We start from the raw sequence: 27,333 nt of genomic DNA, 5'->3' as shown, positions 1-27,333 counted from the left end.
CTCAAAACACACAGAAGAAAATATCCCATTTTTCCTACCTCATCTGGGATCTTGCTCCTATAGTTAAACCACTTTGCCAGTGCTCTTTTAGTCTTCCCCTCTTTGCTACCACATTCTCACCTCCTTATTTTTCCTCAAAACCAAAAACATCTTTTCCTTAGTCAGTCTAATTCACTATCTTTCTCCCCAAAATCCTTCCCTCTTCCAAACTTCCCTAGAACTTTCTAGTCCCCTAGGCTCACAATCTAGGTGTTATCTGTGACCCCTTGCTCTCTCTCACCCACATATCCATAGCACAGTGCCTAGCATATAGTAGGCACTTAAGAGAACTACAGGCTTTAGTTGTCTTTGGAGTTTCATTGTTCAGATTTCCAATCCGTTTACCTATACTCATAATGACTTACTTCTCTGACAGGATTCCTCTCCAGTTGCCCACAGGCTTCCAGTTGACTTTTTGCGCCATCCCGGGTTGCCTGAAGATACTTATAATAGTTTTTCCTTGGATATATTGATCACCATTTAAATTGTCCTTTTAGATCTTTGTTAGAGTATATGTAGGAGAATTGGGCTCCTTTACATTGTTTTATGTTGCCATTTTACCTCTAATCTCCTAGCATCTTTAAAAACTTAGCTGAAGGGCCATCTTGTACAGTGGAACTTTCCCTAATTCTCTCAGTGCTAATGTGCCCTGGACCCCATAAAGTTGTGCTGTGTGTGTGTGTTTTATATTTATTTATATAGATAAATGTTCTTTCCAATAATAGAATATAAATTCCTTGAGGACAGGGCCTGTTTCCTTTTTTTGTCTCAGTATCTTTGGTACTTAACATAGTGTTTGAAATACTGTTGTTTTTGGTTTTGTCCAACTCTTAGTGACCCCATTAAGAATTTTCTTGGCAGAGATGCTGGAGTAGTTTGCCATTTCCTTTCTCAGTCTATTAAAGGCAAACAAAAGTTAAGTGATTTAAGTATCAGAGGCCAGATTTGAACTCATCTTCCTGACTGACTCTAGGCTGAGCACTCTATCTGCTGAACCACCTAGCTACCTCTGTTTGAAATGTAGTAGGTTCTTAATAAAATAATATTCAATAAATGAACAAATGAATGAATTTTTTTTACAGTGTTACTTGACCATGTAAATCAAGGAAATGCTGAGGAATATAATATAATTCACCAAGCATTTATTTTGTTGTTCAGTATTTTTCATTCATGTCTGACTTTTTTTTTTTAAGTAATTGGGGTTAAGTAACTTGCTCAGGGTTACATGGCCAGTTATTTCTGGATGTGGTGCTAAGTATCTGAGCCTGGATTTGATCCCAGGTCATCCCGACACTGTTACAACGACACTGTTACCGACCTGGACTACGGTGCTGTTACTCACTGAGCCACCTGGCCGCCCCCATGTCTGACTCTTTTGGGGTTTTATTGGCAAAGATACTATAGTGGTTTGCCATTTTCTCTTCTAGCTCATTTTACAAATGAGGAACTGAGGTAACCAGGGTTAAGTGATTTACCTAGGATCACACAACTAGTGAGTATTTGAGGTCGTATTTGAACTCAGGTCTTCCTGTCTCCAGGCCTGGTGTTCTATTCGCTGTGCCACCTAGCTGCCCCAGTTTTAGTTATTAGCTATTGACTGTTAGACTTAGGTTAAAATAAAAGCATTTAAGTTTAAGACTGAGGGAGGCATGGCTAAGCAACAGTTTATATAAAAAAAGATCTAAAGGTTTTAGTGGACTGCAAGCTCAAAATAAGTCAAGATTACAATTAAGTAGAAAAAAATAATGTGACCCTTGGCTTCATTAATAGAGGCTTGGTGTGCAAGCCCTAATGTTCCAATGTATTCTGCCCTTGGCAGACCTCTGGAATATTTTGATTGTCACTGCATGTCTCATGTTTGAATACTGTCACTGAGCAGAGGTGTGTCCAAAGATGGGTGGGTAACTAACTTGTTCTTTGGGCTGCAGTTGGTGGTGACTGGGTATTATCATCTGGGCTTTAGGTGAAGTCAATCTAAGTCCTACATACCTCCCTCTTCTTTTTCCTTTCTCCCCTTGCTTCATTCTCCTTTGCCATGCCCCTGACCTGCTTACTGTTCCCTGTGTATAACATTTCCTTTCCCACTTCTGTGCCTTTGCAGGAGTGCTTCTCAGTGTTTGGAACACACTCTGTCTCCATCTCCATCTTATATCATCCCTGGTTTGAACCTCAGGACATGTACCACCCACTCTCTATGTGAGACCTTTCCTGATTGTTCTAATTATTGGCACATCTCCCTCTTGAAATTACTTTGAACTTGTTTATACTTTGTAGTTGATTACTTTTGTACATATTGCTTCCCTTTTGTAGAATATAAGCATTTTCAGGAGAGAATTTTTCATTTTTATCTTTGTATGCCCAATGCCTACAGTAGTTTGTTTCATGTAGTTGGTGTTTAATAAATGTTTTTTGAAATTGGAGCCACTGATTAATTTTGGCTCTTTGCCTAGTTAATAGATTAGTATATGACTGTTTAGTTGCTTTTAATCTTCTCAAGTATAACTATTCATATATACACTTTAATAATCAAAGTGTCAGGTATATTTTTGTTTGCATTCCTAATATGGTATCATGCATGGAGATAACACTTATTTCTTCATGAATTTAGAGCACCATAACCTTGGTTGGTCTTCAGACACAATCTAAGCTTTGAGTATAAAGTGTAAATTTTCACTTTTAAGAATCAGGCTTTAAGGTATTTTCTTTGATTTGCCTGCCACAAAATATAGAAATATGTATCAAATTAACTTACTTGGTTCTGTCACTTTGGCGATACTTTGAGTTTTATTATGAACTCTGATTTATTTAATGAAGTTATTGCACTGATCTATTTGAATTGTGTTCATATATATATTTAGAGAGAGGTATAAATATATATACATATATATATAATGTATTTTTTTTTCTTTCCTTATATAGGACTCTCCAAAGAATGTGAAATCCTTTGCATCTCTGCTGAGACATTCTCCTCTAATTCAGATGGGACCTGCCAAAGATAAAATCGTCTTTGGAGAAATCTTCCATGTTGTGGAAAATGACCTTTATATAGATTTTGGTGGCAAGTTTCATTGTGTATGCAAAAGACCAGAATCAGATGGAGAGTAAGTAGTGACATGATTAAGTATGGTTAAATAATGGTGTTTAAAAAAATGTTTTACTGATGCTTTTTTAAAAAGATTTTTAGTCCTTCCCAATACTCCACTGCAGTAGAATCTTTTCTTCTAATAAAAAAGTCTAGTTAAAGAAAACCAACCAATACACTGATCATGGTTGACATAATAGGCTCTTTTTTCTCCTTTAATCCTTGTCTGTTTCATGAGAAGAGGCCTCATCAATTCTGCACAGTCGAGATCAGCTAGTACCTTCAGCTGAGTTTGTATGTGTGGTATTGTTGTTTTCCTTTACATTATTTTCATACATATTCTGCTTACTTTCAGCTTACTTCATTCAACATCAGTTTAGTTTTCTTCATTTCAGCAATCATTTATTAAGGGCCTAGTATGTCCGTGGCATTGTAAATACAAAGACAGAAATGAAGGGTCTTTGCCCTCAAGAATTCATATTTTCATTCTTACAAATCTTTCCAACTTGCTCTGAATTCTTCATAATCCTTATTTCTTCTGATGTAATGATATTCCATTGCATTCATATACTATAGTTTTTTATCCCATTTAAGCTCTCTGAGGCTCAGTTTCCCCATCTATCAAATGGAGATAATGATACCTGTGGTTCCTACCTAGGAATGTTGTTTGTTTGTTTTTTTATTACTAGCTGGAACAAGTCATTTATTTTTGAAATGCTTTATTAACTTCTGATTTACACAGGATATCCCCTCCTCCAATCTGTTCTCTCCCATATTTTCTCTCATACCCCTTCCAACTTTTCCAGTAGGGTATGGTGGATCTCTATGTCCCAGTGCCTGTATATATTATTTCCCAATTACATGTAAAATAGTATTAATAATAATATACATACATATATATATATATTAAACATTTGATTTTAAAACTTTGAATTCCAGATTCATTCCCTTCCTTCCTTGTCACCCACCCTTACTGGGAAGATAAGCAGTTCAGTATAGGTTGTACATGTGTAGCTAATGCAAAACATTAACATGGTAGATATATTGTAAAAGACTGACTATATTTCCCTCCCTCCTATCCCACCTCCCACTTGTTCTATTCTCTACTTTGATCTTGTCCCTTTTCAAAAGTGGGTGCTTCCAAATTCCCTCCCCTCCAGCCTGCCCTCCCTTCCATCATTCCCCCTCTCATCCTCTTCCCCCCCTACTCTCCTGCAGGGTGAGATGCCATGTTTAGTGTGTATTTCATTCCTTACCCTAGCCAAATTCAATGAGAATAAGTTTGACCCATTCCCTTTTGCCTTCCTATTCTTCCCCTCCATTATAACCATTTTCCCTTACCTCTTCTGTATGAGATAGTTTACCCCATTCTGTCTCTCCCCATCTCCTCTCATTATATTCCTCTTTCACCTCTTAATTTCACCTTTTAAGTATCATCCCTTCCTATTAAATTAGTCCTGTGCCCTCTATGTATACCTGTAAACATATATACACACATCCATATATGTATTCATATGCCCATATACCCTCATATAGAGACATATATGTATACATATATGTATATATATATAATTTCTATTCCCTTCAATTACTGAGAAAAGTTTCATAAGTTACAATTATTGTTTTTCCGTGTAGGAATGTTAATAGTTCAACTTTGATAAGTTCCTTATGATTTCTTTTCCCTGTTTACCTTCTCATGCTTCTGTTGCTTCTTGTATCTGAATGTCAGATTTTCTGTTCAACTCTGATTTTTTCAGCAAGAATGCTTGAAAGTCCTCTATTCCACTGAATGACCATATTTTCCCCTGAAATATGATACTCAGTTTTGCTGGGTAGGTGACTCTTGGTTTTAATCCCAGCTCCTTTGACCTCCAGAATATCATATCCCAAGCCCTTCGATCCCACATTGTAGAAGCTGCCAGATCCTGAGTTATCCTGATTGTGTTTCCACAATATTCAAATTGTTTCTTCCTAGCTGCTTGTAATATTCTCTCCTTGATCTGGGAATTTCGGGAACCTGGCTATAATATTCCTAGGAGTTTTCTTTTGGGGATCTTTTTCAGGAGGTGATCGGTGGATTTTTTTCAACCTCTATTTTGCCCTCAGGTTCTAAAACATCAGGGCAGTTTTCGTTGAGGATTTCTTTTTTTTTTTTTTGCCTTTTGGAGGGCAATTGGGGTTAAGTAACTTGCCCAAGGTTACACGGCTAGTTTTTTGTGTGTGTGTGGGTGTTAAGTGTCTGAGGCTGGAATCAAACTCGGGTTCTCCTGAGTCTGGGGCTGGCGCTTTATTCACTGTGCCACCTAGCTGCACCACCTTGAGGATTTCTTGGAGGATGATTTCTAGGTTCTTTCTTTGATCATGGCTTTCAGGTAGTCCAATAATTTTAAAATTATCTCTCCTGGATCTATTTTCCAGGTCAGTGTTTTTTCCCATGAGATATTTCACATTGCCTTCTATTCTTTCATTTATTTGGATCTGTTTAACAGCATCTTGATTTCTCATAAAGTCATTAGCTTCTATTTGCTTCAGTCTAATTCTGAAGGAATGATTCTCCTCAGTGAGCTTTTGAGATTCTTTTTCCATCTGGCAAATTTGGCTTTTTAAGGCATTCTTCTCCTCATTGCCTTTTTGAGCCTCTTTTGCCATTTGAGTTAGTCTATTTTTTAAGTCAGTCAAATTATTTTCCTCAGTTTGGCTGTTGACTCTCATTTTGTAATTTTATTGCATTGTTCTTGTTTCTCTTCCCAGTTTTTCCTCCACTTCTCTTATCTGCTTCTTAAGGTCCTCTATGGGCTGTAACCAGATCATATTTTCCTTTGAAGCTTTTGGTGCAGGAGTTCTGACTTCATAATCTTCCTCCTGTTCCATGCTTTGCTCCTTTTTGTCCCCAAAATAGAAGTCTAATGTTGGGTTCTTCTTTGTGCTTTGTTTCCTTTGCCTGGTCATGTTGTCACTGAGTTACTTGACTTTTGGGCTTTTTGCCACAGTAGGACTCTGTCACCAGATAGGGGAGCTTTCGTCCCAAACGCTGGGGGTTTCTCAGGTGCCCTTGCTGAAGCCTCCCATATTGTGGCAAGGTGGACACATACCCCAGGACCTCCATCCTAGACCGCAATCCAGATCCAAGCAGGTTAAAGCAAGAGCGATTACCCCTCAGACTGGTCTCTTGGTCCCCCTACACTCTGCAGGCCAGGAGCTGAAGCCAGCATGTGGGGGTGGCTGCACAGCCATGGCGCCTCAGTGGCCTCTTGCCCTAGGGGCAAAAGCCGAAGCACTGCCAACTACTGGGTCCCACAGTCCACAGTGCACTGACCTCTCACTTTGTCCTTAGCATCTATGTGTTGATAATTCTGGAAATGGCCACAGGTGCTGGTGATCTGGAGTCCCTCCCGCAGCGGCTGGTCAGGCCCGCCCTGAGGCTAAAACCTTGGGGTGGAGCTGGGCTTGGCTCCCAGAGCACTGCTGGCCTGTGGGGCTGTCCTCAGCAGGAGGTTAACTTCTCTGTGTCATTTTGTGGGTTCTCTAACTCCATGGTTTGTTCAGAGTCCCCTTTTACATGAATTGGGGAAGGTGGAAGCTGGAGCTGCGGAGGACCTGCTTCTACTCCACCATTTGACTCTGCCCCCCCTCCCCCGCCAGGATTGTTTTCAAAAATCAATTGAGATAATATATAAGTAAAGTATAAACTGGTTTATAATCCTTAAAGTAGTATTTTAATAACAGATGTTAAGATGATAATTTTCTTGTCATTTCATATCTTTCCTTATTGAGTAGCTTCAAAATCAATCCCCAAATGATTCCAAAATTGTGTCTTTAAAATGGAGTTGGTTCTCTGTGCTTTGATCAGGTCAGCCATTCTTCCCTATTTCATCTTAACTGCCATTTCAGTTTCATCATATGGCGTATTGGGTACTATATTTTAATATTAAAAGGAACATTATTTTGTAAAGTAGAAGAAAAAATAGATTCATTTTTCTCTTCACTATTTTTTGCTGCTTTGTGAAAGAAATACTGGGCTCTGAGTTGAGCAGGAAAAATAGGTTGTACTGATTTTCTTCTGGGAAATTGCAAGCCACTTTCATTCATTCTCAACTGCATACCACTATAAAAGCCCATTACTTTAATGTCAGTGATCTTTTGATGCAGACTTTAAAACTCTGCTATTGCAGAAAAATTAAATGAACAGCCCCAAAGGCAGTGAAAAAATATTACTTAACATAAGTAGACTACATCATGCAAAATTTATATGCAAGAAGTGATATAAAGGACATTATCAAATATATTTGTGACCTGAAAATGAGGAGTGAATCAGAAATTGAAATAAATGGACAGTCTAAGTGGTACACTGGGAACCCAAAGATATTAAAAGAATATGAGAATAGTCTTCTGAGTGTAGATTCTCATTGGTGAGAGAGGAAGATACAATGACAGATGGCTTAGAGGGTAGATATAGAAACAGTGGGTAAAGTTAGCAGAGGCAAATTTGGTTTTGATATAGGAGCAGAAACTTCTGAACAGTTAGTAAGCATTTATTAAACATGTACTCTGTGCCAAGTAGTGTGCGAAGCAGTGGAGATAGAAGGAAAGGCAAAAGATGATCTCTGCTCTTGAGGAGTTCCCAGTGTAATGGGAGAAACAACATGAAAACAACTCTGTGCGTCATCTTTGCTCAAATGGAATCATAATTTGTGATGGCATTGATCATATATCACAATTTGTTTTGTCATTCCCCAATAGGTGGGCACCCCCTTAGTTTCTAGTTTTGCTACTATGAAAATATATATATAAACACATATATTTTCTTTGATACCTAAGGCATATGCTTAGTGCTTATATGTGATGCCATTTAGGATGACTTTTTTATCCAGAGATACCAAGGAAATCCCTTTGCCCTGTGATTGATAGAAAGAGATGATTCTGGCCAATCAGAAAAGAATTCCTGAACGCCTAGACCCTAGAGGAGCTCTCCTCTCACAAAGGGAGAGAAATGTTTCCAGCCTGGTAGAATATATCTAACTTCATTTCTCTAATTCTTATATTTTAAAATGTTATAATTCTAATTTTGGTCTTCCAGGAACTCATGTATGATTTATAACATATATATATAATATGTTGTAATGCCATGCACAAGCGGCTTTCCAGAGGAATGCTACTGTGAACAGCTTTTAAGGTTCTGATTGCACAGTATTTATTCCATAACAAATCAAAGTAAAACTTTCACAGAAAATCAAGGTACAGCATTCACAATATTACAGCTTATCACAGAAAATCACAATATAATATTCACAGCATAGTCTCACAGTACAATAGTCAGTCTTCCCCTCATGGGGCAACTAAGTTAACTCAATCAGTCACTTATCAGTAACAGTATCTCAAGTCCTTCCACTCTTGGGGCAAAGTCTTGTATATGATACTTAGTAATTGACTGTTGAATAATTTTCAGCAGTCAATTACTAAGTATCATATACAAAGCCCTCCACCCCTTAGGTCACTAGTAAACTATAATTCCATAATTACTTAGTACCCAAGGAGAGGCCTCTTCATCTTGACGTGAAATTCCCCCAGGTGCACTTCCAGGGCCGCTTCAATCAAGCACATGTTGTGCATACCCCACCAGCCCTTTCATATATATAATTTATATTATGTTATGTTATGTGACGTTACGTTACATTATATATAATATATAATAAAATATATAATGTAATATAATGCTGCATTTTTGCAAAACTAACTGAAGCACTGTGACAATTTAAAAAATTCTAAGAGACATAGTTTCTGGATAATTTAATCGTTTTATTAATAAGACCAGCACATTTATTAATAAAAGGATGGTTATTGGGCAGTCTCTCTTAGACCAAATACCCCTTATAGGGGTGAGTTTACAGCTTATCTGCCCTTCAAAGAAGAGGTGTCCCTGAGAGGTGGCAATCAACTCTGAATGGTTAACAATTAATGAGATAGTGAATGTTACAGTGAGAAACTGGGCTATATTACAATGAGGATTTGGGGGCATGTGACTTGGATCAACTAAATCTTGATCAAAGAGACTTATCAATTTCCACATCACCTGTCTGATGGAAGGGAGAATCAACACTTCCCCATACTTGTCTAAGCAAACACAGTGAACCAGAATGTACCCGTGAGCCCAAACTTAAAAGTTTCTTTTACTGTCTGATTAGAGCTTGGCCTGGATAAATCTCTGCCTGAGATTTCCCACACTGGTTGATTTCTGGATGAGGAAGTAAAAAGGGGAAAAAACTTTGGTCCTAATACAGTAATTAGTTATTAATCAGTAATCATTTCTCACAGTACTTTCTCCTTCATGAAGTCTTACCTATTTATATCATGTATATAACCTCTCCTAGTTACTAGAGTCGATAATTGACCATTGGGCTTTACATGACATTTTTTTTATGTCTTTTTAATACACTTGTCATGTATTGCTAATTATAGTTAACTGTGATTGTGTCTTATCCCTGTTACTATTCTGTCAGCTCCATGAGGGCAGAGAGATCATACTTTATCTCCTGTAAGAGGTAGCATGGAAGTCTGTACATAGTAGGGGGATGTACTTAACAAATGTATATTGAATTGAATTGATATTTTTAGGCATCATATGACTTATTCTGAAAATAATTTAACTTTTTATTTCCTATTTATCATTCTTTTCCCCAGATTTATGCTTTTAGTTATCATTATGAACAAAAAATCATTATATTGTGTTGTAATACAATCATGGATTCAAGGGTTATCTCACTAGTCAGTGTTATATGTCCCATTTTAGGCGAAACCAAATGGGAATGACTTTTTACTTATGCTTCTATTTCATCTTTTTTTGAACTTCTCTTCTTCTCATTTGTCCTTCCTGAATATAGTCACTGTCTGCTAAAGCTTGTTTCTTCTTTTTCCTTTTCTAATCTGTTATAGAAACTAGAGGACTAGTTGTGTCAAAAATAATAGAATTGTGTCTAAAATAATAATAAGTAGTAGCCCCTGAATGGAAGTATGGAACATTTGAAACATTTGGAACATTGGAAAGTGTGCTGTATTTAGAGTCAGAGACCTGGGGCTTGAATCTCCTGACTGTGCTACTTACTCAGCTGGGTGACCTTCAGCAAGTCATTTAGCTTTTATAGGAATGAGGATGTTGGGTTAGATGTTCTTTGAGGTCTCTTCTAGCTCTAGATAGAAAAACCTACGAGTAAAGAAGATGAATTTCTAAATGTGATACACTGGAACTAGTGATAAATTTGAGAGTAAAAGGACTCGAGTCACATCCTGACTCAGTATTACCTGTGTCATCTTAGGTAAACTGCTTAACCTCTCTGGACTCTGACATCTGTACAGTGAGAGAATTAAGCTAGATGACTAACAAGGTCCTTGAAATTCTCAATCTAACACCCATTTTTGTAAACTTTGTAAATTATGGTTTTCTCTCCCCTTCCTATCCTCCCCTTTTTGAGGCTTGTTTCTTGAAACATCTATTAGAGGTATCTCTTGTCGTAATAGAACTGATTTCCAGATAAGTTATATGTTACTGAGGTTGACTGTGCTTTGTTGACAGTTTATTAGTTATTGCTATTAATAATGTTAATAAAAAATAAATTTTAGTGTTTTGAATGTGTTGATTTGTTCAGAATATTCTCCTGAATTACATAAACAGTTTAGATGTAAGCCTCTGATTTACTGAAAGTTATTTTAGAATAAACCAGTGCAGTAATAATACAGGTGATTACATAATCCTGTTTTGGGAGTTGTATTGATATAATAAGTAGTATCTTTTGGTTGATGACATATTAAAAATCAAAATAAGCTCAACGTTTCACTTTTTGTTTCTCCTTTTCTAACATGATGCTGCCCTGATTAGTGATGGATGGTCTGATCATCAATGCTGTTCTCTTAGTGAAAACGTCTATTTTTACTAGAACATAAAAACCTTATAATTAAACCATTTTTCATAAGTTTGGGTTTAAAAAAACTACCAATGGGTTGCTTTTAATATACTACAAACAATCCAAAATTTAAAAAAAATTTCAGTAGTTATTTTCATATAAATTTTTTGTTTTTTTTTTGTGCAGGATGCAAAAATGTCAGTAAAAAGATATACAATTTTAAAACTAAGGTTCATTTATTGATATTTTAATAAACATTTTGCTTTCAAACATATTATTTATGTACCAGTATCCTCATCACAACAGACATGATTGACAGCTCTTAAGTACTATGAGTATCAAAACAAGCATGATTGGCAGCTCTAAAGCAGTTAACACGTGCAGTGAATATCATCTGTACATTTATTTGACACTGAGGTGGAATAAACAAGCTAATTTCCCAGTCTTTGTTTCTAATTCAGGCTATGGTATATAGGGTCAAATGAAAAGTGGAACATATATTGAATGTTTAAAGAAACCAACATTTTCAAAATAATTGAGAAAGAAGGGAAAATTAAGTACTTCATTTTGCTTCAATACACAGCTTATTTTTTTTTAAAGATAGATCTACTTTTAAATGGAACCTTTAAAATAGTGAGTTATATATACATATTTATATAGATATATAGTAGAGGGAATCTATAATATATAAATATTTATATACAGATATATTACATATCTATATATGTATACATTTATATTTTCATATATAGAAAGGAGAGACAGAAGGCTTTTATTGTAATAAATCTGTAAGTGAAGTGAGATAATTTTTTTAAAAACTTACATGACAAAAGATTTTAATTCATAGGTATCAAATAATTTAAATATTACACTAGAATAGAACTTATTTTCTACCTGAAAAAAAGGCATAGAAATTTTCCATTGACTGATTTTTATTTAATTTTGCATTGCTTTCCATGTTATATTCATAATAAAGCCAATAAATTCCATAGCCAAACTAAATTTATGGCTGTAGTCATTTTATGTTCTGCCTTCTCAGGACTTTGAAGGTCAAAAGTGCATCTTGAAACTTCCATAGTAGCAGTTTGTTAATAAATGGTAGCATTTAACTAATTGCAGGAAAGCATTGAAATTAATTCCCTGTGAAGATGAACAGGCAAAATAAGAATACTGCTTGTTCAGTTGTTCGAAGCTGTAGATTTTAAGATATTGCAAATTTAAAACTGTCAAAAGAAGAGATTTGTATAGATTTTTATTCCCCTATAGGTAAAAATCTTAGAACCTGCTAGAATTCTAAAAATCTGTTAATCATCTAAATTTTTACTTCTCCGGAAGACTTCCTGTTTACCTTTTTTTGTTTGTTTTGTTTTTAATTTTTTAATGCTTTTGTTACTCTAGTAAATATGTATTGAATACCTGTTGTGTGTGCACAAGTCTTGGGACTGCAAAAAAGATTCAAAGGGAACGAAAAACATCAGGGGCCTTAAGACTATTAAGTGTTTTAGGTACAAGGATGGGGAACCTGCAACCTCCAGGCCACTAGTGGCTTTCTAGATCCTTTTAAATGAGTCCCAGATTTTATAGAACAAATCATTTTATTAAAGAGATTTGTTTTGTGAAGTTTGGTTTTAGTCAAAGAACTACACTTGAAGACCTAGAGATGTGGCCTGGGGCTGCAGGTTCTTCACTTCTGTTCTAGAAATTGGTGGGGTGGGGAGGGAGTGTTAACCAGAGGAAGGGATAGGAGAGTTGTCTCTAAGTATCTGAGAGTCTGTCCTGTGGAAGGGGGATTAAACTTTTTCTGCTTGTCTCTGGACACACACAACTAGGAACAGTGGATGGAAGTTAATAGAACAGTAGATTTAGGCTTGATATAAGAAAAAATTTCCTAACCAGTAGAGCTACCCAGCCGTGGATCTGCCCCTTGAGGTAATGTGATCCTCTTTTCTGGAGGTATTCAAGGGAAAGCTTAATGACTTATTTGGATTGTTGTAGAAGGGATTTTTATACAAATGCTATATGGACTAAATGTATTACAGATCTGTGATTCTGTGATTTAGTCCCATGAGAATGTAAGCTAATTGTGAGTAGAGGTTGTTTCATCTTTCTTATATTCCCCAGCACCTGGTACAATGCCAGCTCCATGGTAGGTGCTTAATAAATATTTATGGATTAATTTTTAAAACCTAGTTAAGGAGATGAAACAAGCAGTTGTGTCAACAAATAAAACTGTTAAGTAATAATAAATGTTAACATCTCAAAGTTGAAAGGACTGGTCAGCTATTCAATTTGATTAATATCTGAACAAGAATAGTTTACTTGAAGACTTCCAAGGAGGGGGGAACCTTTTACCTTTAAGAGCAGTACATACTACTTTTGGATAGCTCTTACTGTTAGAACATATCTCTTAATGTAGGTCAGAAATCTGCCTTATTTGAACTTCTACCAATTGCTCCTTCCTAGTTCTGTCCCATAGAGCCAAATAAAATAAGTTCAGTCTGGAAAAAATAAGTTCAAATACTTGAGAATTAAGGTATTCCTAGTTCTTCAAACCAGTCCTCTTATGGTAGGTTTCCCCTTGCAACTGTTGTAATGTGAATGACAGCGAGTGAGACCATTAATCATTTTAAATGAAGTTTTAATTGTGGAACATAATTAACCCAGGGACTGCTAGTGGTCATGTATCCAAATCAGCAAGCCCCAACCATATACATCTCGGGGTTTATATAGATAAAAATCACAACATAGTTGTTACCAGGGGTAAACTATAACTTTGTCAGTTGCTACACAAGTGGGGGGGGGGGAACACAGAAGCCAAAAGGTAGTAATCAGTTCATTGCCTAACAGTTGTTGCCCAGCTGTCAGTTTGTTGCCCAACTGGAAAGTTCCCAAATCTATTTTGAGAACTGAACAGAAAGGGGGGTGGGGCTATGGGCTTCAAACCTATAGCAGGTTTTGGCAGGTTTACTTGGCAGGTTTGCTGCCTAGGCAGGCTTTGTTGGGTTTGGGCAGGTCTCCTAGGCAGCTCTCCTATGATGGGAAGAAATGGGGGATGTTCACAAAATGCGGGGTTACTCAATCCCCACTTCTTTTTGTTGAGAGTCAAACCCTTGACTCACAATTGGTGTCTGGTAGTGGGGTGATGGAGGCATTGTCATAGCAGGCAGAAAGCGATTCATGCAGGGGCTGATACCTGGGTTCACTTACAAGGGGAAGCTTGAATGTAGGATTGAGAGGTGGGAAAACAAAAAGGCCTATAGTGGGGGCTAGGCCAAGAAGCAGTAAAACTGGATGCCTGGGAGAATCCAGGTGTTTTTACCCTTAGGAGCATAAGGGTTTGACATAGAGAAAGGGCACAACAATATTATGAGGAAACAAGGGGAAAATCTGGTCCTAGGTCCACCTTCCATTCATCAGGGGCAGCTAATTTCACTTGAGAGTGGTGGAGTCAGGCAGCAATAGAGTTCACTTTGACTGACAGGATCTGATGTAGGTATAGGCAAGGCATCTCGAACCAATTTCAGGACCCTCCCTTGTGTTTCTTGAAATCCCTGTAGGAACTTAATTAAGGAAGAATTAGTAGCCTCAGCTCATAACTCTTCTCTAATCACTGGGAGTATGGATGGAGGTGGTCCATCCATAATTTCAAAGGGAGAAAAGCCCAATTTGGTTGGGCGTGCACCTGATTAGGGACAGGGGAAGAAATATGACCCAGTTTTCCTTTGTTTCTAGGACTAATTTGGCAAGGAACTCCTTCAGGGTCCAGTTTGTCCACTCCACTTAGCCTGAGTTCTGTGGTCAGTAGGCACAAAAGCTGGCCTAGTATCAGAGCCCAGCCCAATCGGAAGGCCAAACTAGGGAAGGAGTTCATTCAGAATTTTCATAAGTACAACTAGCACCTTGTGACAGTACTCAACAGAATATTGGAGAATGAAGTACCTGTCTCTCAGGAGTAAGCTCATTTTTCTGGCTCCCAAATGAGTGATTTGATGGAGATGCTTGACCCACTCCCTTCCCACTTCTTTTTTTGGTTTAATGAAGGAATCATCCGAGTGTGAATGGGTTGAGTGGAAGGAGATTCTGGGAAAAGGGGCAGACAGGGGAGAGAGGCTGCTTGGCCAAATGGAGGTTTGAATATCGGGGCTGGGGGCAGCTTCATTAGGATTCCATCATTCCCCCATCAAAAAGTTGGGACCCAAATTCATTTGGGAGAAGGGACAGACGTGTCAGCTTCCATAGTGTATTCAGGCTGAAAAGGGGGAGTAGAGCTGTGTCTGTCTCAGTGGGTCCTGAGGAGGAAGTTGACTGAAACCAAGCATAGATCACATTCAGGGGATAATAGGTATCCACTGCTTGCTGCTAACTGTGGGTGAACTGGCCTATAATCTGAGAGACACCAATCTGACAGACAAGTTCAATATGCAAAGTCCAAGATATAAGGAGAAAGACAGATATATCTAGTAACAGGCAGTTGACTAGCCCAAGTACCTTTTTACTAAACTATTTAGGCTATAGAAAGGAATATAATTTTAGGATGAATAGCTCAGATCTAACATACACTTTAGTAGCTCAGATGTATCCCAGCTTTAGTATATGGTATAATGATTTTGTTTGTACCTTTGTTTTATAGGCTTCTTTTCCCTTTGTCTAGTTGTCCCCATGTCATTCAGAAAAAATGTTCTATTCCAGGGATTTAACCTTGCTCTTGACTATGCAGGCAGGCAGATGACAAGCCCATGTATTGATTTACCCAGTTGTTTGGGATATGGAATGACTACACATTCAGGTTGAGAACAACAGAATTTCATATACCTGCATTGTATTTTTACTATCTTTTACTGACTACTTGCTTTAATTAGAGAAATTTGTCATAAAAGGAGCCATATATGACAGGATAAAACATCCTTAACTCTGTTTGAATTCAGATAAGAGTCACTTCAAATCCATCTCATAGCCAGACTTAGGAATAGCCAGGTGTATCAACAATGCAATATTCACAATGCCTACGGTAACTATAATCACAAAATATACCAGTCTCTCTATAAGAATAAAGTTAGAACATTTATTCAAATACCAGAAAACTGAGTCCCCAAACCAGAAAGTCAAAGCCATCACAGTAGTTATGAAGTTGGCACATGTAGTAAATGTAGTAAATACCCACATTCTCAAGCCTTCAAAATAGAACTACCTCAAACAAAAGTCCTCCTCTCCCCACTCAAGGCAACTGCTCAGCGTCCAGGAAGCATGCTCCCAGCCGCTCTGGCTCCCCACAGTTCCCGTGCCTGGCAGTCCTCGGCAGGAGTCCTTAGCAGAAATTCTGGGTGGCTCAAAAAAGGAGTTTAGTATGTCCTTTCTTTTCATTTGTTTGGCCTTCTAGGAAAACTGTTAGCTTAGGGTATGGGGTCTTAATTTTTTGTGTGTCATGGACTCCTTTGGCAGCTTTGTGAAGCCTGTGAACTCTTTCTCAGAATAATTTTTTTAAATAATTGAAGGAAATGTGAAATTTCAATTATAGGTTAGTGAAAATAAAAATTATTTTTTTCTCCCATCCAAGTTCACAATATATCTATAGACCTGCCTTTAAAAAATCCCTAACTTAAGGTATTTTGTTATTAGGTGCTATAGTGTGGAGCTGTATAGGGAAGGAAACTTCTTTTTGTCCCTTAATATAAAATTCTTGGCTGTCTTTTGGGGTGACAAGTGTTGATTCCTAAGTGGCCTGCTGTCTTAGTTTATAGAAATAAAACCAGCTAATTTAAATGCTATTGTATTTCATGAAGTTTAACTTACTTGAGACAATGAAACTAGACTGCTTTGTTCATAGCCAACTACAAAATCAAGAAAGCTTTTCTATTTATACTATATTTCATTTTTTAAAAAAATTTAATTCATATCCCCAATTTTGGACTTAAAATAGACTACTTCATAGTGTTCCTTTTTAAAATGCAAATTAGATATTAGATGAGTATAATTAAATACTTAATTAGAACTGATTGAGCATATTATACTGTTCGTGTGGGTTTTGTGCTGTTGCCTGTGTCATTTTTGAATTTATTAAGCAAATGGATCTTTCCTTGATGAATTTCCTTGAAAGCATTTTCCATCTTACACAGAATGTTTTTTAAAAGGAGGGTTATGAACTGTTTGTAATCATATATTATGGAAACATATGCATTTGATTCAGGGTGGAATGAGTAATTTGAAAGTACTTGGCCTAAGCATGTATTGCTGTAGATTTATGTGCTGCACAAGACTTAGCACTTTTGTTTAAGTTAAACTTGCTTTAACACCCTTATTTACATATTCTGAATTCTATTTTGGGCTAAAAAGATAAATATCTAAATGTTTTGAAAGTTACCAGTAAGACAAAAGGGTAAACTCTTTTTAAAAAATCTCTAAACATAGTCCATAAACAGAAATCTTTCCCTCCAAGCCCATTCATAATTGTGTTTTTATTTTGAGATGGGTGGATTTGAGGAATAGGAAGCAACTGGAATAATCCCTAGGTTCATAGTTAGATTTGAAGTCTCTCTCTAGAAACTTTCTAAGAGTAGCAGTAATTTTTGTAATGTGGTTTCCAAATTCTTTGCTCAATATGAATCAAAAAATTTTGTCTCATCCATCACATTTGGCATATGAAGTATTTCAAAGAAAAAATAAAGTGTTCTCCCTATTTTCTGCCCCTTTGATTTGATGTGCCTTATGTACCCTCATAATACATTAACACCCTTTTTTAAATAGGCAGAATAAAGATTTTAGGTTTGATAGATGACAAGAAACTTATTTCTTGATTTAAAGCAATTATATTTTACTTTACTTTTTGCTTCTCCATAAGCAACTCATTTAACCTCACATATCTCATAAATCCTCACATATCTTCTCAGGGATATTAGGAAATTCTCCAGACATCATTTTCAGTCAGCAGTAGTACTACTTGTATTATAAGCACAACTAGTAACAATAATGATGCAGTTATATAAGCATTTTTGGTGAGATAATTTAAAGATTCTTATCACAGTGGTTTATACCTATGAATTCCTTAATAAATGACTGGGTTGAATGACTGGGATTCAAGATTACTCTGTGTGATAAAATGAAAAAGCAGCTTGTTAGTTAGAATGCCTATGGTGAATTTATGGGAGGACATGGATAAGAGTCTCATGATATGAGCGTGCAGGCAAGAATAATTTTTCATTTTACATCCTTAGAGAAGTATCCAAATGAACAAGATCACATATCCATTTGAATCTTTGAGAGATTTCAGAACCTTCCAGCTCTGTCAGTTAATAAGTATGTATTAAGTAACTGCTCTTTGAGGGTACTGTTCTAGGCCTGAGGATACAAAAATAAAAATGAAATTGACCCTGCCCTCAATAAGCTTGCTTTTTATCAAAGGAGATAATACGTACACTTAGAAGTATATCCAAACTATTCAAAACTAAATACAAGCTGTTTATATGAGGGAGAGATCAGAAAGGCCTTATGATGAAAGTGGATCTTGTACCAAGTTTTGAAGGAAGCTAGGGATTCCAGAAAAGTTAAGAGAGGATGGAGGGAAATCTTATACAGAGGTATGAAGAAAGGATACAGAGCATCAAGCACAAGAAACAGCTAGAAGGCCAGTTTGGCCAAACCAAAGAATGCATGAATGGCAGTAATGTATGATAAGCCTAAATATTTAAGGTTAGATGAAAGAATTCTCTTTTTCCTCAAAATTTCCTGAAGCACTTTTCCAGGGTCCCTTCTGTGCCTCCACCACCTTGAATTATACTTTATTAATATGGGTCACATCCTGTCTTCTTTGGGTGGGTGTTATAAAAGAACAAAGTGCCTCTTGGATAGATATGGAGGATATCTGTGTTGGACTCAGTGAGGAAAATAGCAACCAACTCAGCTTTAAGGGGGGAAAAAGTTAAACCAAACCCAAGAATTGGCCAAATCTTTTTAAGAATCCGAGATTAAGAAGTTGTAGTCATCAGGCTCTTCTCAACAATACAAGGTTATAAGACAACTCCAAAGGACTCATGATGGAAAAGGCTATCCACATCCAGAGAAAGAATTAAGGAGTCTGAATGCAGATTGAAGCAAACTACTTGCTCTCTCTCTTTTTCATTTCATTTTGTTTTGTTTTGTTTTGTTTCTTCTTCCTCATTGTTCATTCCATTGGTTATAATTCTTTTTTACAACTTGACTAATGTTTAATGTGAAGGTTTATGTAGAATCTATATTGGATTGCATGCTGCCATGGGAGGTGGAAGGCAGGGGGGAGGGCGGGGGGGGGGGAGGTGAGAGAGGGGGAGAAAATTTGGAACTCAGAAACTTGTGGAACTGAATGTTGTAAAATAAAAGTAAATAAATAAAAATTAATAAGACAATAAAAAAAGGAAGTTCCAGTCATCCTGGAATTACAATCTCATGTTGACAACATTTTAGTCACTTTGAAAATCTCTTTTAATGTGGTTTTCTCCCTAGAGTGTTTTATTTTTAATGGTAAGATTGTTCACAAAATCACGACATGACTTTTGCAGGCCTGGTTTTGAAGGAATGGATCTTGTTTTCTTCCTTATATTCAGAATAAAAAAGCAACAGTGACAAGACAGTAATGACACCCATTTTTATTAATAATAACTATTAAGATATGTTGGTTGCGCACCATTTTTTTATAACATTTTCTAATTTTCTTTAATGGGAAAAAAGTATAATACATTAAGTAACTAGCTTTCATCTCTTTTCGTTCCAGTTATTGTATTTAACTCAAACTAAATGAGCTTTGTTCCAAACTCATTTGCTAATTGGATAGCTATCTATTGCACTCATTTTCTGAGGGGGCAGATTGACACAATTCTTGAATATAACATTTTTGCAGATTTTATTTTAGGAGCATGAGGGAAAGGAAGAAGCCATTTCATATATGCCAAATGTTAGTTAGTTTCCAAAAATGACATGAAGTAAGCAGTACTTACTGTCTTCTAACTTTTACAAATTTAAGAAAAAGCATGTTCATTTTAATACTGTATTAAATAAATTGAAAATGGAGTTCTAAAAGATTTGTTAACAAAATTGTACGCAAATACCTTATTTTTCCAAAATTTCCCAAATCTTTTAGCAAGTTTTTATTTGATAAAGTGGAAGTTTAACCATCTTCTGGAATCCCTTATCTTTTTATTCCACCTATCCTTTATCTACAGCAATAGGAAAATAACAGTATTAATAATCCACAATTACCTAAAAACTGCATTTTAGTGAGCACCTTTCAGTTTTCATTCTGCCAAATTATTTACTAGAACTGGTAAAAAAAAGTAGCAGAATTAGCCAATTCACAGACTGCCAGTCTGTCAACCAGGTATTATTCCGCCAAATTTGTAAAATACATTTACCTTTATGAACATGTCTTTTCTCAATTCCATGTTTTATTTATTTAATTGGTTGTATTCTCATTAGAATCTTTGAGCTTTAAGAATCAAACAGTAAATACATTTTTTTTAATCTTCTTCAGTGGCTTGAAATTTTCTTTTTTGATAAGCTTAAGGTATTGGGTTTTTTTGTTGTTTTTGTGTTATGTTAAGAACTCCAATCAAGGTGAGGTTGGGTGATTTGCCTGTGGTCATGCTTTGAAGCTGGGGTTCAAATCAAGTCTTCTCACTCAAAATTTATTCTACCATGCTACCTCTTCATCTATTATATGAGGGAGGAGAGGCAAAAAATATTAGACTAGAGCTAGATGGTCTATTTAACGATCTTTTGATTCAGTTATTATAATTCCTAGTGAAATTGAGCTGGCTATAACAATTATCACATTTGCTTTCTGGCCTACTAGTCACCCTCAGGGTTAACATTTTGCCTGAATCCCAGACATGCTTGTTTAGTAGGATTGCTCTTGCTGCCCTCCCCTCCTATGTCATCGTTCCAGCTTCTTAAAGGAAGGCTCATTGTTTATATTAAAGGAAGCTAAATTCAGGGAAGTGGCATGAATTCCCTTTTTTCACAAAGCTATTACACAGTGCAATTCACTCTCACTTCTTAGCTCAAACAATACATGTGGTGCCACCAAGTCTGCTGTCAGAGAGCTGTAGCTTTCCTTTTTAAAAACAGTCTCTATAGTAGTGGCCATGCTAATGCAAAGTTAATCAGTGCATTTCAGCAAATGACCATCATCACATTTATAGCAGTGTATATTTTGGAAATTATAACATTTTATCTTCTATAGGCATAGTGTATTATTTGCATGGTTACTTTGTAATTCTAACAGTTTCTTGCCACCCAGTAAAGGTCATTTTTCCAGTGGTTGTTTTTTTTACCACAAATTAAGGAGTTATTTTTCTGTGGTTCAGTTGCACAAGGATTGCACTGCCAGCGTTGCTGGAGCCCTGTTTCTCTAAACAGTTTTATGTTTGTTTTTTAAAAGAATTTTTGGTCTAACAGACAAACATTTGGTACTGAAATCTTTAGAGGATGGGTATTCATATAATAACCATGCAGTGTTTAGGTGGTCGAAGAGTAACTTGTCAGTTCTAAAAATGTAGACCATTGTGGTACAAAATGTCTAATGAAGGGTTTACTGACAAGTAGTATCTATGTCATTATATCAGAGCATGCCTGCCAATAGAGTAAATCTATGTCTTTTGTCCCTGAACTTAGAGTTTCTGATGCCCTAAAGTAAAGGTTGGTTATACCCACTGAGGTAAGTCATTATTGGTTTTGGTTTGGGTGTTTACTGACTGATTGACCTATTTTATTTTTATGGCAACATGGCAAGCACCAGAATGTTCTGCTGATTGTTTTAGGGGTGTCCAAAGAGATGGGCAAATGTTCCTATTTGGTGGTGACAGTGGTGAAGCCTGGTGTAGTGGGAAAAACCCTTAAATTGACAAGTTAGGGACATAGGTTTGAATTGCTGCTTTGCCCCTTATTGGCTGTGTCTTTTTATAATGCACTTTATCTCCTCTCTAGACCTAAGTTGCCTCATCTATAAATTGGGAAAAAGGATTGGACTAGGTCTAAAGTCTATTGTATTTCTAAATCCATATTTTTTTTCCTGATCTTGCCTATATTTTATAGATCTAACTGGATAGAATTGTGAGTCCTATGCAGAATAGAATCCCACAGTAATTGGGCAGAGACATTGCAGAAGATAGGGATGCTGTTTGCAAGAATGAGAATCTTTGTTCTGAGATGAATTGATTATGGGCTTAACTTGACTGTCTTTTTAATCAAAACCCTGGTGTCTGTCTTAATAGGCTTCACTGTATTTTGCTTCTGTCATTCATTTTTAACTGATATCTCAGAAGCACACTAATCTAACTTGGCTAACATTACAGAGCAAGGCAGAGACTTAGAGAAGATGATTGGTTTATAGCTTGAACCATACAATTTGATTGTCTAGTCTATAAAATAATAACTAGCATTTATATATTACTTTGAGGCTTCCAGATTGTTTATATCAGTTATCTCATTTGATCCTAACAACATCTATGAGGTAGATACTATTATTATTGCCATTTTACAAATGAGGAAACTGAATCCAAGGGAGGATAAATTACTTACCCAGGATAACACATCTAATAAGTATGTGAGGCAGGATTTGAACTCAGAGCTTCTTGAGTTAAAAATCTGATACTATCTTCTGCACCAGCTATTTGCCTTTGAATAACTATGTTTTTTTGTGGTTGTTTTGATTGTAAAATTGGACACTTCTTTGTAAAAGACCTTTTGCCATATTTCCATTTCAGTTATTTTTGTAGTATTTCTGATAGGACCAATATCTACTAGAACACCCCTCACACCCTTCCCCCTCCCCAGCCCCGCTCCAACACACACATATTCTACCTCCTCACCCCTGTCATGGGGTAGACTTTTTCTCTAAAGTCTCTGGCTGAATTGACATGGCTTCCTGGTCACCTAGGGGCACCCATATGGAATCTTGATGTCTCAAGATTGTGGGAGTCACCACACTCTGTTGGCCAGTGTTTCCATAGCAAGGCTAAGTGCTTTAGCATAGAAAGGATAGTCAGTAAGGATACAGTAAGACATTTTGTTAACTATTCAGTGGCCTACAAGAACATCTCAACCCGAATTAACAGAATACCCTTAACAGTAGTCTTAGAGAAAAGGAGAAATTCATAGAAACTTTTTGCTCTTCTTTAATAAATGTTAATGTATCTTGTAATATCTCATTCAACTCATGCTTTGTGAGATTTTTTTTTTCTTTGATCCCTCTTGACATTTCAGTTCACATTTTTGGGAGTGGAGAGGAAGAGCTGATGGAAGGATAGTAAACAAGGCTAAATGTAATGTTACTTAATTTTATATACATATATTTGCTTTCTTTTTTGAAATTAACAGATACTCAGACTCATCTTGTTCAAACAGTTGAAAAGATCATCTGTAGTCTTTCCATGCAATTTTTCTTAACTTAATAATTAATGTAGTTTAGAAGCAGGTAAAAAGCAATCACATTAAGTTGGTGTGGCTTTGTACCACAAATTGGGATTGTTGTTGTTCAGTTCAGTCTGACTCTAAATGACCCCATGGACCATAGCATACCAGGCCCTTCCTTCCTCCACCATCTCACATGTTGGATACCTTCTGACCCGAGGGGCTCATCTTTCATATCTGTTAGCATTTTAATACTGTCTATGGGATTTTCTTGGCAAAGATACTGGAATGGTTTGCCATTTCCTTCTCTAGTGGATCATCTTTTGTCAGAACTCTTCACTATCACCTGTCTGTCTTGGGTAACCCTGCATAGCATAGCTGAGCTACACAAGCCCCTCCACCACAAACAACAAGGCAGGGATCTAGTAGGGGACATCTAGGAATAGGAATATTTAAAGTCTTGTTTGGTTTCCATGGAAGCTAGGATAATATTTTTCTCATAATTGACTAAAAGAAAAAAATAGCTATTTCAAAATAAAACTTCAGTTGTATTTCTTCTCTTGCATAGTCTCTTCATAAGTTAGTAGCAGAATAAGGTCTTGATTTCACTTTTTTCAGATAAATTTTTCCTGTCATATTGACAGTATTCTATGCCTCCCCGGTAGCCTATATAAACTTACTGTGCAGTAATGCATTATTAAGGAAGTGAATGTTTTCCAGCAACACATTTTTTCATCAAAAACTTTATTAATTAGAAATAGTATAAAAGTAATATGAAGTAATATAAATTCACAGAAAAGTTATAGAAATTCATTCTAAGAGATCAGAAAATGACTGCTAACACATCATATAGCTCAGTGCTATACAGAATTTTTTTTCTACTTCTCTGCTTTTGCTCTTTCCTCATCTTTTTTTTTCTTTTGTTTTTCATTCCACCTCTTTCTTTTGCCCTATTTTCCTCAGAAGAAGCTGGAAGAGACTATCAATCTAGCTCCTATCATGACTTCTGTCTGTAGCATCTGCAATAAGTGGTCATTCAACTTCTGCTTGAGAATTTCTAACAAAATTTCTAATGACTTATTACTTTACAAGGCAGCCCATTTCATTTTAGGTATACTTTAGCTGAATGATTAAAAAACATATCTTGAACAATAACTTATCTCTTTATTTGACCCTCATTTAATTGACCCTCATTTATTCCCCTAGAGCCATATAGAAAAACTCTAGTCCATTTATAATACCCTTCAAATATTCATGGAAAGATTGCCTTTTTGTTTCCCCTAAATCTTCACTTCTTCAGGCAAATATCTCTAGGTCCCTCAATATTTAAGTGTCTGGGAATTCCTCTGGAATTCTGTTATCTTCCATAGTATTCCAGTTTATAACTTTTGTCTGGGCAATTTTATATTCTCCTCAGTCTCTTAGCTCATTTCCTAATTCTCAGATTAAGAGTCTTTTTATCAGACTGGCACATCTGACTAAAAATCTTTCTAACCCTTATGAGAAACACTTCATTCCTATCCAAAATCCTATAATTTTGGTATTGTTCTTCCTGCTTTCTTCTCTCTTTCCCCCTGCCCTATCTCATCACCACTTCCCTGCCCCGTTTCTTCTTTTTCTGCCACCTGTTCCTTTGTTTTTTGTCTAACACTCCCTTTCTTCTCTAAGACTACTCCTGCCCACCCCCAGCATCCATGATTTCTAAGTTTCTTTCTTCTGATAGCCTGAAGTCTTTCTGCCCTATTCTCTAAAGTATTAGCATATCGTGATTTTATCTAAAAATGACTATGCATTGTGCTTATGTTAAAGAATATCCTCACTCAGTTACCTCCCAACTTAAATATTAACATAGTACTTAACTTATTTAATTAAAAAGAAAATTTGTTCCCCGAGGTTCTATTAGTTGAATTTTCACCTTAGTTCTCTCTTGTGTCTTCATTTCATGATTATTTCTATATCATAACAGCTGAATTTGACTAATAAATTTTAGTTTTTACCGATATACCTTCTAGGTCAATTATATTGGACCATATATCTTTAGTTGTTTGTGACTCATGTACAAGACTTCCAGTTTCTTTAATAGGTTATCATATTATAATAGATTCTGCATAGTAGAGGCAGCAAATATTTATAAGTACACAGATGAATTCAGAAAGAGAGAGCAAATATATCTTATTAAAATTTATATTCTGTGTCAATGTAAATAGTTTGACTTACCTTTTACTTGGAAACAAATTTGGTTTGATTGTTTATTGAGATTATTATAATAAGTTTTTAATAAAACTTCTTGAACTCTAAATATAGAAATCACATGGTGCTTTCGCTTTCAAATATGGCTTGAATAGTTTTTAACTCTTTTAACTGTTATTCCTTCTTGGAGTGAAGTAAACAAGAGAATTCCTACACTCATCTCCTGTTTTATAGTCAGGCTGGTAATAACTCCTGATTTGTAAATACATGCAACATAGAGATGATGGAGGCATGGGATTCTGAATCACTCTGCCTTCATGGGTCTATTCCCCTTTCTTCTCCAACTTAAAAATCAATTTGTGATTATCCTAGTTTTCTCTTACAAAATTAACAAGTGCCTAGGAGTAACTATCCCGCCCCCCCTTTTTTTTATAGAGCCCTGGTTGACCTTAGGAGAACTTTGTTGCTAGAAAGAAGGGAAGGTGGGGACCAATACAATGTAGTATAGTACAATAAACATTTATTAACTGCTTGCTATGTGCCAGGCACTGTGTTAAGCACTGGAGACAAATAAGAAAAAGAAAGACAGCCCCTGCCCTCAAGGAGCTGACAATCTAATGGGGGGAAGACAGCACACAAAAGGAAGCTAGAAAGGGGAGAGAAGGGAACCAAGGTGGGGGAGGAGGAAGTGCCCATTGAGGGGTATCACGTTCCATGGAGTTGAAACCAAGCAGAGCTCCAGATTGAAAGTGGAGAGTTGGCTTAGAAATTCCAAATTCCAACCATTTAGAAAGGAAAGCTTTGGAGTTTAGTGCTCCACCCTCCAGGCCTCCTGTCTGAGGGATCAGGATCAATGTTCTTAAGTGTTGTGTACAAATAGAACTCATGATCTTAACTTGAGAAACACCCTTATTTTCCTAGCTTCACAAGTGGTACCACCTTCCTTCCAGCAGCCATCCTCAATTCATCAGTGTTTCTCACCACCCATATCCAAGTCTTTTTGATTTTTATTTTTATCTATAACATTTCTTGTACCCATCCACTTCTGTCCATTTACAGTCTTACCACCATAGGTCAAACCCTTTATCACCTCTCACCTAGACTACTTTAATAATAGTATCATTGGTCTCTTTTTCATTTTATCCTCCAAATGGCTTATAAAATGATATTCCTAATATCAACATGTCCACAGGCCTGACTTTGTTACTCGCCTTCTCAAGATGCTTCAATGGCTCCTTATTGCCTTGAGGATAAAATACAAACTCCTTTCTTAATATAGAAAACTTTTCGGTCAAGCTTCAACTTATTTTTGGAGTCTGATTTCCCATTAATCCTACTCACCCACCCACACATCCCACCCAAAATAGTCTACTTGGCATTCTTTATATGCAGCACTGCATCTTATACCTTCTACCTGTGTGTACGTGCTGTCCTCCATGCCTAGAGTGCTCTCCCTCTTGAAATCCCTAACTTCCTTCAAGGTTCAGCTCAAGTACCACCTATGAATCACTTGTAGCATCTAGAAACCTTTTCTGAGTCCTTCAGTTATTAATATTCCCTCTCCCCCCCCCACATGTGTTTATGTACATGCATATATATTATATATATATATATATTCTTTCTATTTATCTTTGTACATTTTTTTCATTCTTCAATAATATGTTAGTTCCCCTAATGTCAGGAACTCTTCCTTCCTTCCTTCCTTCCTTCCTTCCTTCCTTCCTTCCTTCCTTCCTTCCTTCCTTCCTTCCT

The 27,333-nt window shown here is 36.4% G+C and overlaps 1 protein-coding gene across 1 annotated transcript in view; it reads left to right on the top strand.

The window, feature by feature from the left end:
- The window catches only part of TPD52 (tumor protein D52), a 326,322-nt gene that overhangs the window by 169,971 nt on the left and 129,018 nt on the right, over positions 1 to 27,333 (top strand). The window contains exon 2 of the mRNA XM_069100164.1: positions 2,959 to 3,140. Coding sequence (XP_068956265.1) covers positions 2,959 to 3,140 — 182 coding nt within the window. The remainder of the gene's footprint in view (positions 1 to 2,958; positions 3,141 to 27,333) is intronic.

The sequence above is a fragment of the Petaurus breviceps genome, unplaced genomic scaffold (genome assembly GCF_028583685.1).
Source record: "Petaurus breviceps papuanus isolate PSGF00001 unplaced genomic scaffold, PetGlider_PUasm1.0 38, whole genome shotgun sequence".
Classification (NCBI taxonomy): Eukaryota; Metazoa; Chordata; class Mammalia; order Diprotodontia; family Petauridae; genus Petaurus; species Petaurus breviceps.
The sequence above is the reverse complement of the archived record's forward strand: the minus strand, read 5'-3'. Positions and strand labels throughout refer to the sequence as shown.